A 10679-nucleotide genomic window follows, 5' to 3' on the forward strand; every position below is an offset into this window, starting at 1 on the left:
CTCCAATTTTAGCCCTAAGTAAGTAAATGGATGTTGGATGAAGCTGCCAATGCTGCAGTTTCCAGTCTTTCTGAAGTAGTTGTACAAAAGTGGATGGGGAGATGTTTATCTTTTTAAAGCCTACCTGTCATTATAACTTTCAAAATCTAAATCAACAGTAGATGTAATATAAAGCAAGTTTACAATTTATATTTATAACAAATCTGAACTTAGCTGCATCCAGGTCCAGTCTCCTGATGGTAGCTATATAATAGCTATACCTACTGGATTCAGGTCCAGTCTACTGAAGGCAGCTATATAAGAACTATATTTACTGTATCCAGGTACAGTCCCCTGAAGGCAGTTTTATAAAAGCTATACTTACTGTATCCAGGTCCAGTCTCCTGAAGGAAATTATATAACAGGTATACTTACTGTATCCAGGTCCAGTCTCCTGAAGGAAGCTATATAAAAGCTATACTTACTGTATCCAGGTCTAGTCTCTTGAAGGAAGCTATATAAAAGCTATGCTTACTGTATCCAGGTCCAGTCTCTCCTAAACCTTTTAGGATCTGCCCCTGGCACAGTTGAGGTGCCCCAATCCCCATCCCCCAGTATTATACTATCTCCTGTCTCACGGTGGGGCAGAGCGCCTCTCCGGCCCCCTGTGTTCTAGCTGCCCCCATGCACCACAATTAATACACTAATATACTTATGCGGGCTGTCTGCTCTTAGTTACGGCTCTGTCTACTCCTGCTCTCTCCGCCACTGCTGCTGGGGCTGCACTGCAGACGCGTAATAAAGCCAGGCTGGGCTGGGGATCAGAGCGCTGATACCTGCTGGTACTCTGCTTCATCCCCAGCCCAGCCTGGCTTTATTACGTGTGTCAGGAGGAGACAGAGCAGTGTTCAGACTGAACTATAGAATAACGAAAAAATGTCAGTTTTACCGTAAAAAGCATTACGTAAACATGGAACTCCCCAGGATTTGTAGAATCACATTTTTTGACCCAAATTCATCACATAAATCATATGGGACTCTCGAACAATCACCGTCCGATGATGTTGGTGGTGATAGGGGTTTGAAAAATCGAGGCTGAACCCTTTGTTTTAGGAGAGAGAAGACACGACGAGTGCTCTCTCATTGCAGCTTTCCCCTCCCCATAGAGAATACATGGACGGTCCGGCGTGCTGAATGTTGCTATGTGCGGAGAGGACGGGTGGCAGGCAGAAGAGGCAACTCACAGTAAGTTATTGTAAGTGCATGGAGGGTCTTAAGCAATGTCCAATAGAATTGTAGCCAATTTTTCATGGTTAATGGCCTCCAGTTCACCAGTAATCTTGGGTTCGTTTGCTGCAACCTTCTTCTTCAAATCTTAAGAAGTTTAAAGGGTTCTGGCGATTTTTACAGCCGCTACAAACTCTTCCAGAAATTCTTCTGAAACCAATCTAGTTTACTTGGGGTATGCTCCAGCTCACTGTCCTGTTAAACAGTCCAATGAAATACAAGAATCAGCTTCCTCACCGAAGACATGAGGTTTTCTCTTAGGATTTCTTGATCCCATCCTGCTCACCCCATGCTACAGATTCCTAATGCCAGAGGAAGCAATTCAGCTCTAGGGCATCACAGACCCCCCCTGCCCCCCGGCCATAGGTCCAAATAGTTGAAATGCCCCCCCCCCCTTCTTTTCCTATGTTATAAATAAAAATAAGAGTAATAATAAACACATTTGCTATTTCCGAGTCCTTATAGGGAAACTATCAGGAGGTTAGACGACTCTAATCTGCTGATATGTCTCTATTGTGCATGGGGCGCTGAGGATGAAGGTAAGTCTGTGCCTTTTCTGTGTATTTAGTAGTAATACTCTCAAGCAAATCGGGTGTGTTGGAGAACTGGGGACGGAACTACCGCCCCTTGAACACCGATCTGGCCTGCTCCCCGTTTAGGCAGGTATCGCTCTGTGTAATAAAGACAATGGAGGAGATTTATCAAACATGGTGTAAAGTGAAACTAGCCCAGTTGCCCCTAGCAACCAATCAGATTCCACCTTTCATTTTTAAAAGAGTCTGTGAGGAGTGAAAGGTGGAATCTGATTGGTTGCTAGGGGCAACTGGGCCAGTTTCACTTTACACCATGTTTGATAAATCTCCCCCAATGATCGGCTGAGGAGCTGAGTTGGTGATCTGTCTTTCAACATTTTAAAAAATCGCTGGTTGCGCATACGTGCTATGTGTAATAGTAATGCACAGTCGACGGCTGATAAAATAAAAGATATGTATACTTACCTGTCTAGAAGTTTTTTTATGAACTGTTTTATGATGCCCACATCTGATCTATCCATGGTCCTGAAGTTATCCCTCAGCCACGTCTTGGGCTGAACTCAGCCATATCCTCTGGCAGGAATCTGGAGTCCAGAGACAGCACTGGATCCCTCCTTGTCAAATATGTCTCTTGTTGAATACTCCACATTTGGTGTATTTGTGTGGCGAATCTTTTATTTTTTTGCTTTGTGTTCTCTGAGCAGATGGCTTATATAAATCGAGCACATTAAAACTATTTGTTCCACTTCTGCAAACCTCGTCTCTAGAGATGAGCGAATATACAGTAATAACAAAGCGAATCGCTCCATTGGCTCGGCAGTCTGCTTATCAGCCTGCTGACTTTTTACTGACTTCTGCTCTGTGCCCCTCCAATCCAGGTGGCGGGAAAACCTGGAAGTTTCCCAGGACTGTTTCCAGGCACTGGGGAGGAGCAGCACAGGAAGGCACAAGGCAGCCCGCTAATAAGCCAAATGCCGAGCTATCGGATAGATTCACCTTGTTATTGTGGTGTCCTACCACGTGTGTTACGTGTATGTACACCCTTCATAAAACTCTGTATTTATTGTACTTGTGTGGTGATGAAAGTCATACTAAATTTTTGCCACTAGATGTTGCTCTATTAGTTATGTGTATTTGGAAGCTGCACAGCTAAAGTGTATAAAGGGTTATTGTTTCTCTATGTGTCACACGAATCTGCAATCCAATAGGAATCTGTTCTTCTTATCTCCTATCAGCTCTTTCTTTACTTCTTCTGTTGCACTCTTCACCCACTCACAGCGCACGTTAGTTACGCTAGGGAAGGAAGTCACGTGGGAGACAGGAAAAGTAGGTCAGTCTTAGCTAGAACCTCGTATGGGTAGGAAGCGAGACAAGACAACACACAGTTTTCTTTTTAGTAACGCTACACAGCAGTATGCATTGTTAAACCCCTTCAAAGAGAGGACAAGTCAGAGACAACCTCAACCCACTCCGTGGACAAGGAGAGTAACAGAGCAGGACAGTATCCACAAAAGCCACAGAAGCTAGGAACTGATCTGGATAGAGCAAAGTTGCAATAAGCCTAGGAACTCTATCTCGCAGCACCAGTGTCAGCAGGGAACCCTCGGCATTTCGCTCATCCCATGTAATAAGGTCTGGGGCCTGTGTCACCCTCTAGGAAGGTTCAGCCAAGTTTAGTGGGCATAAGGTGGTGTGAAGACTAATCAAAGGTCAATACACGGGCACAGGAGTTCTCTTCTTCTTCTTCTAAGTATTCTACCTCATTCTCCAACATCCCGGCAGTGCACAGTACTACTTGGGTTGAGACTCTCATGACATCCTCCTCTCTGCTACTCTGCTTCTTTATATCACTCAGCACACTACTCGGTCGGCACAACTGTATCCTACACTGCATTCCTACTACAGATTTGGTTACTGTATTGTCAAGTATTTGTCTGGAACTATTGTCAAATGTATTATCTGGTACTTTATTAAGAGAAACTTCATAATCGTGTAACCTTGCCTCAAGTACGTATCTTATTAGTAAAACAGGCCTATCCAAGTCCAAGAGACTCTGTGATCTTTCGCTTTCCACCGACACAGTAATCACCTAACCTAACACTTCCCCTTCCTGTGGGTGGCAGTTCCGATAGTCTGGGAGGGTCACTACACTAGTCTGGTCATCTGTGATCACACTAACCCAAGGGACCCCATAGCAGCCCGGCAGGACACTGTCCACAGGGGAAAAGGGTACAACCGGCCTTGTAAAATAAAAGCAGGCGTGCCATCACACCTGTGTGCCTTCCCGGCACTGGCGTCACCATATAACACCCCAAGGTCTGGCTGTATCTCGGCCAACCACCTCTGGCGTGGAGTCACACCTCACCATGTGGCAAGTGACCGGCCGCTCCTCCGATATAACATCACCCCTATGGCCTATGGCTTTTGGGCTCTCTTCCCACTAGATTTATTATCTTTCTGCTTGCTGCATAGTGTATATAGCTGTTTTTTTCTTGAGTGGTCTGGAGAGCAATTATACACTAACTAGCGCCAATCATGTCCTCAACTGACCAATTAAAAGTTGGTCAGATAGAGGCAAAGTATCCTTGTCAAATATTGGAGGAAATCTCATCATAAATCTACAGGAAAAGCAGAAAACATAAGCGGCTACTCCAGCTTTTCCCATTTCTGTGAAGAAAGAACTAAAAAAATGTTTCTGTAGACCAGGGGTACTCAACAACTTTTAGTGAAGGTCCACTTACCGGAGTCTATTGTTAGGTGAAGGTCCGAGCTGAACATCAGTAGGAAACGTGTTTTAATAACTTTTCACAAACGTTGTAGAACTATTTACAAACAGAGTTGATGCTTCTTAGTGGGAGAACTGGCATTTTTTCTCTCTCACCAGCCCTTTGAAATTAGGTACAAAGGGGGTGACTGCCATTCGAACAGATTGATGCAAATGCTCATCTGTGATCCGAGTGCGGTACTTGTTCTTCACCAGATTCATTGTGGAGAATGCAGATTCGCATGTATATGTAGAACCAAACATAGTAAGAACACTGACTGCAATTTTTTGTAGCAGGGGGTATTTAGCTGGGATAACAAGTTTTGTCCAGAATGTAATTGAGTCACAGTCATTAAACTGAGCTTTCAGAGCTGCATCTTCTTGCAGATCAATTATTTCAATCTGTAGAGTAGCTGAACTTGCCCATGTAAAAGAATCATGGGCCTCAGCAGCAAACTGGCCAACATTTTTAACCAGATAAGGGTTTTTAATGCACAGCAATATTTCCTGTCCAATTGTGAAATCTTGGAATCTACTTTGAAAATTGTCAATAAGATTCTGCATGAAGCCCCCATGGTTACAGAAAAGACTTTCTTTGGTGTTTGCTTCTTGGATATGTTCCTTAAGCTTTGAAAAATGAAGCAAGGTCTCTTGCATATCACAATAGAAAAGCTGTAATTTCCTCTGAAAAGCCCTCACTGCTTCCATCAGGTCGAATATAGTTTGATTTTTGCCCTGCAGTTTTACATTTAAATCATTTAAATGGCCCGTAATATCAGCTAGAAAAGCAACAATTTCCATGCTGTCTTTGTTACGGAGAAATGTCAAATATTCTCTTGCTTTTTCCGTCTTCTGTTTAGCTAAAAATGTCTCCAGCTCATTCCGAATGCTCCAGAAGCGTTCTAAGACTCTTCCCTTACTAAGCCATCGGACATTGTTGTGGACAAGTAGATCACTAAATGCAGAATTGACCTCAGAGAGAAAATCTTTAAGCAGACGATGCTGAAGTGCTGAAGAAGCCCGGAGAAAATTAATCAACTTCATAACATTTTCCATAATATTTGCATATTTTTCCCCCAAATTGGCACACAAGATAGACTGGTGTATAATACAGTGATAGGAGATCAAGCTAGGATTGAGTACTTTGAGGCGGGCCACCAGCCCTTTCTCTTTTCCTATCATAGCAGGAGCTCCATCGGTTGCAACTGAAATCACAGAATCCAAGTTGATGCCCCTGTCTTTCAGGATTTTTGTTATTGCTTCAAAGATATCTTCCCCTCTTGTATGGGTGTGAAGTGCAGTCATGCCAAGCAGATCCTCACAAAAAACATTTTGTGTCTTATCATAAAACCTTACAAATACCATGAGCTGGGCATTATCAGTGGCATCACAGGATTCATCCACAGCTAAGGAAATACAATCTGCCATTTTAACTTTAAGCTGAAGCTGCGAGAGCAGATCTTCGGAAATTATTTCAGTTCGGCGTGCTGCCGTAGAATCAGATAAGGGAATTTGTTTTATTTTCCCCTGAAATTCTTCTCTCTGTTTGCCTTCAAACATGGTGCCTACAACTTCGACCATACATTCCTTAACTACCTCTGCATCCGAAAATGGTTTCTTGTGTTTACCTAAAATCCAAGCAACCCTTAGTGACGCTTCTGTCGTTTTTTCCTGTTGGGATAGAGAGCTGACAAGCCGCTTTGTAGATGCTTCATATGAAGCAGTCAAGGAACTAATTTTTTTTGCCCGTATCTCCGAATTTAGAGGGTAATTCTGTTCAAAACTTCTATGTTTTGTTTCATAATGTCTTTTTACATTACTACTCTTTATCAGGGCCACTGTTTCATTGCATATTAAACACAGTGGCTTTGGCTGAGCTGCATTCGTGAGAATAAAACAGTATTTATCTGTCCATTCAGATTTAAAATCTCGATTTTCTGTATCTACTTTTCTTTTTTTTAAAGCACTAGCCATGGCTTATTACACGTTGCAGGGGCTTGACTTTGCTAGCCAATTATGGACCTGTAGCCTACCAAGCCACAAATAGGGGTGACTGAGCAAAATTGTCCATCTGACAACACTGTGCTATGCTGCAATTTCCTCTGACCACACTGTGCTATGCTGCAGTTTATTCTGACAACACTGTGCTATTCTGCTGCTCTGCTGATAGATATGGCCTAAAAAAAATAATTGATTATTATTTTTAACTTTAGTTTCTCTCACACAACCAATCTCATCCCCGGCTTGCTTCACTGACACTTCATACTCATCAATCCCAGTATAAAATGGCGCCTTCCCGTTATGCCTGTGTAGCTCTCCCAGCCATTGCCTTCCTGTCTGATTGGTGCAGGAGGCAAGAAGGTACAACATCCCTCCTCCTCTGCTGCATTAGCTCCAATGGCTGTAGCCAGGGCCGGCTCCAGGTTTTTATGGGCCCTAGGGCAACAGAGCCTCAGTGGGCCCCCTTGGAGCAAATCATGTGGCGACAGTAAAACAGCAGGTACCACAGAGACCCCAATATTTTATTTAGCTTCTCATGCAAATATTATTTCCATCATACCAGTAGTGACAAAATGCCAGACACTATGACCAATATTAGTTATGAAAAGTATGAAAAGAGTAATATTTCTATACAAATCACCATCAACTGAAACTGACCAAATCCAGCATACCAAAACCTATATATTGTCAATAATACCAGTAAACAAGAGGGAATATCATCATCATGCATATTATCAGTCCACCCCTGTTATTGTTCAAATAACTGTATACTGAAAACAATGTTACCCATGACATCAGTATACATTTTTAGTATCGAACAAATGCTAGCCCCACTCCAGCTCAGACCAGGAAGCGGCAGCGGGATAGGGGAATGGGGCGGTGCAATCCTGGACCCGGCGCTGGAATCAGGGAGGTTAGGGCCGGCGGCCTCTATATCCACCTGCTTGCCATACACAAAAAATAACCCTGGCCCGGAGTACCTCTTTAAGTCTACTGTCATTATTAGGGGGTCTCAGTACAGACTGGGGAGGGCAAGAGCCTCTTCTGAGGGTGCGTTTACACAGAAAGATTTATCTGACAGATTTTGGAAGCCAAAGCCAGGAATGGATTTGAAAAGAGGATAGATCCCAGTCTTTCCTTTATGACCTGATCCCTGTTTATAGTCTGTTCCTGGTTTTGGCTTCACAGATCTGTCAGATAAATCTGTCTGTGTAAATGCACCATTAGGATCTATTTACACAGTAAGATTATCTGACAAAGATTTAAAGCCAAAGCCAGAAATGGATTTGAAAAGAGGAGAAATCTCAGGCTTTCCTTTGTAACCTGATCTCTGTTTATAGTTTGTTTCTGGCTTTGGCTTCAAATCTTTGGCAGATAATCTGTCAGATAATCTTTCTGTGTAAATGGACCCTAAGATCTCTTAATAATGACAGTAGACATCTGCTTGTTACTTAGTGAAAGTGTCTTTATTTATTTTATTCATTTGACTTTACAGTTTGAAATAAAGAAGATGGGACTACTATGGAGAGAAGGGTTTTTGCTTTTTATAATAAAAAGGTTAACAAGGGTTCTCTAGGAAGTTTTATTTCAATAAAGAGCTTTTTAAAGTTGTTGTGTTTTTTTTTCTTACTTATTTTTGGCTTAAAAGTGGTTCATTACTAAACTGTGGTTTAGCGTTAGCCAGTAAAATGGCTAACACTAACCCCCACTTATTACCCTGGTACCCACCGCCACCAGGGGTACCGGGAAGAACCAGATACCGTCAACCCTGGAGTGTCAGAAACTGACGATCCAGGAATAGACGTCAGCAGGCTGGTATTGTTAGGCTGGCAATGACCAAAATAAATGGCCCTTGCCACCCTGATAGTGTCAGACTGCTGCTGCTTGGTTTTGTATCTGTCTGGTTATGGAAAAAGGGGGAACCCATGCATTAGTTTAATAAATAAATAAATAATAATAAATAAATAAAAATGGGTGGGGTACCCCCTATTTTCTATAACCAGCCAGATACAAAACAAAAGCAGCAGCAGCCTGACACTATCAGGATGGTAAGGGACACTTATTTGGCTGTTGCCAGCTTGATAGTGTCAGGCTGCTGCTTGGTTTTGTATCTGGCTGGTTATGGAAAAAGGGGGGACCCCATGCATTAGTTTAATAAATAAATAATAAAAAAAAAATTGCGTGGGGTCCCCCCTATTTTCCATAACCAGCCAGATACAAAACCAAGCAGCAGCAGCCTGACACTATCAGGGTGGCAAGGGCCATTTATTTTGGCCGTTGCCAGCCTAATAATACCAGCCTGCTGCCGCCCAGTCCTGGAGTGTCAGTTCCTGACACTCCAGGCCTGACGGTATCTGGCTCTTCCCAGTACCCCTGGTGGCGGTGGGTACCGGGGTAATAAGTGGGGGTTAGTGTTAGCCATTCTACTGGCTAACGCTAAGCCCCAGCTTAGTAATGGACGCCATCTATTAGATAGCTTTCACTACTAAGCCAAAAACAAGTAAGAAAAAAAACACAACTTTAAAAAGCTCTTTATTGAAATAAAACTCCCCAGAGAACCCTTGTTAACCTTTTTATTATATATAAAAAAGCAATAGTCTTCTTTCCGAAGTAGTCCCGTCTTCTTCTTTAACCTGTAAAGTAGATAAATAAATAATGACACTTTCACTTACTGTTAGTATTAAGGGGTCTCAGCAGAGGCTCTTGCCCTTCCCAGCCTGTACTGAGGCCCCCTAATACTAACAGCAGACAATTACATACCCCCCTCCTCTCCCCCCTCAAGAATACTCACCAGCAGGGAGTTCTGTCCTGGCTGCTTGCTGGAGGCTCAAGTGACAACTGCGCGCGCCGCTGTGGAGGGAACGAGTGACGTCACGCAGGAGCGCGGCGTCAGCTACGCGACCAGCCAGGGGAGAGGATCCGGAGCCTAGAGGGAGTCTCCGGGGGGCGGGGCGGTGGAGGGATGCGAGAGGGGGCGGGATGCTAACAGCGGCCCGATATTAGTGGCTGGGTGCCTGAACGCTGCACCTGCGTTCTGTGCTGAGGCGGACAAGTGCCGAGGGGGCCCTCGACACTTGCCCGAGCCCTGGGGTCCGGACAGCTGGCCTCCGCGGTCCGCATTCGGACCGCGGTCCGCCAGTTGAGGACCCCTGCTGTAGACAATGCATCATCCTCTGATGTTACGGGAGGCTCAGCTGGGTCTTGTCTCTGAACTTTAACTCCACTCCCCATCTCTGACCAGCCCCTTCAGCCTACTACATTATCTCTGAAGACAGATACATGTATACTTTTATTGGGACACTTAGGATGATTTAGATGTGCTGACAGCATGCTGCCTTTTGCTGGATGATGCAGCAGGTGCTGCAACCTCACTGTTCAGTGAGTTTGCAGTGAAATTAGATGTTCTGAAACAGCTGTGGGTGGGGAACTAGTGGGTGTGCTGTGGGAGGGGAGTAGCAGTGCGAGGACTGTGATGAACTGTGATGGCGCTATACCAATAAAATTATTATTATTAAAATTATTATGTATTCCAGAACTTAGTGGCAGTACTTGTAGTAGTAGTAGTACTGAGCAACTGCTTAACCAGGAAGTACAACCATGAAACACAGCACTTAGACCCCCCCCCAAAAAAATAAAAAATTAAAAAAAATAAAAATAAATTAAATTGATTCTTGGTAGTTTTATGACTGGAGCAAGGTTATATGCTTTTGCAGCATGTTTATGTTTTTACCTGACCTTTAATAGGCAGAAATCATGCCAAGAATCCTTCAGAAAGCCCTTCTAAAATCTGGGACTGTGCATGTACCAAACGGGCAGTGGGGAATTGGGGTGAGTGTACCAAGATGTTTTTTTTTTTTTTTTTTTTGCAAATTTTTTTATTTTATTTAGAATTGCCCATTAAGGCCACTATCCTATGAATTCATTTTGTATCAATATTTATAAGCTTCCTATAAGCAATATTTATAAACTTGTGGTTTATACCCACTCCTTGTTTTGGCTTACAAATACCGATGCAAATTACTGACCAAAATAAACCTATGTGAAAGCAGCCTAAGGCCATGTTCACACAGTGTAAGAACATCAGCTGTTGTTTGACACGGCCATGTGAAATAACA

The 10679-nt window shown here is 43.4% G+C and overlaps 1 protein-coding gene across 1 annotated transcript; it reads right to left on the minus strand.

Annotated features, from left to right (window-relative positions):
• Window positions 1-4647: 4647 nt before the first annotated feature.
• LOC138794210 (zinc finger BED domain-containing protein 5-like) lies at window positions 4648-6537 on the minus strand. The gene has a single exon (XM_069972991.1). It carries the CDS (start codon window positions 6535-6537, stop codon window positions 4648-4650), a length of 1890 nt encoding a protein of 629 aa, XP_069829092.1.
• Between the last annotated feature and the right edge of the window lie 4142 nt (window positions 6538-10679).

This window comes from Dendropsophus ebraccatus, chromosome 5 (assembly GCF_027789765.1).
Source record: "Dendropsophus ebraccatus isolate aDenEbr1 chromosome 5, aDenEbr1.pat, whole genome shotgun sequence".
NCBI lineage: Eukaryota > Metazoa > Chordata > Amphibia > Anura > Hylidae > Dendropsophus > Dendropsophus ebraccatus.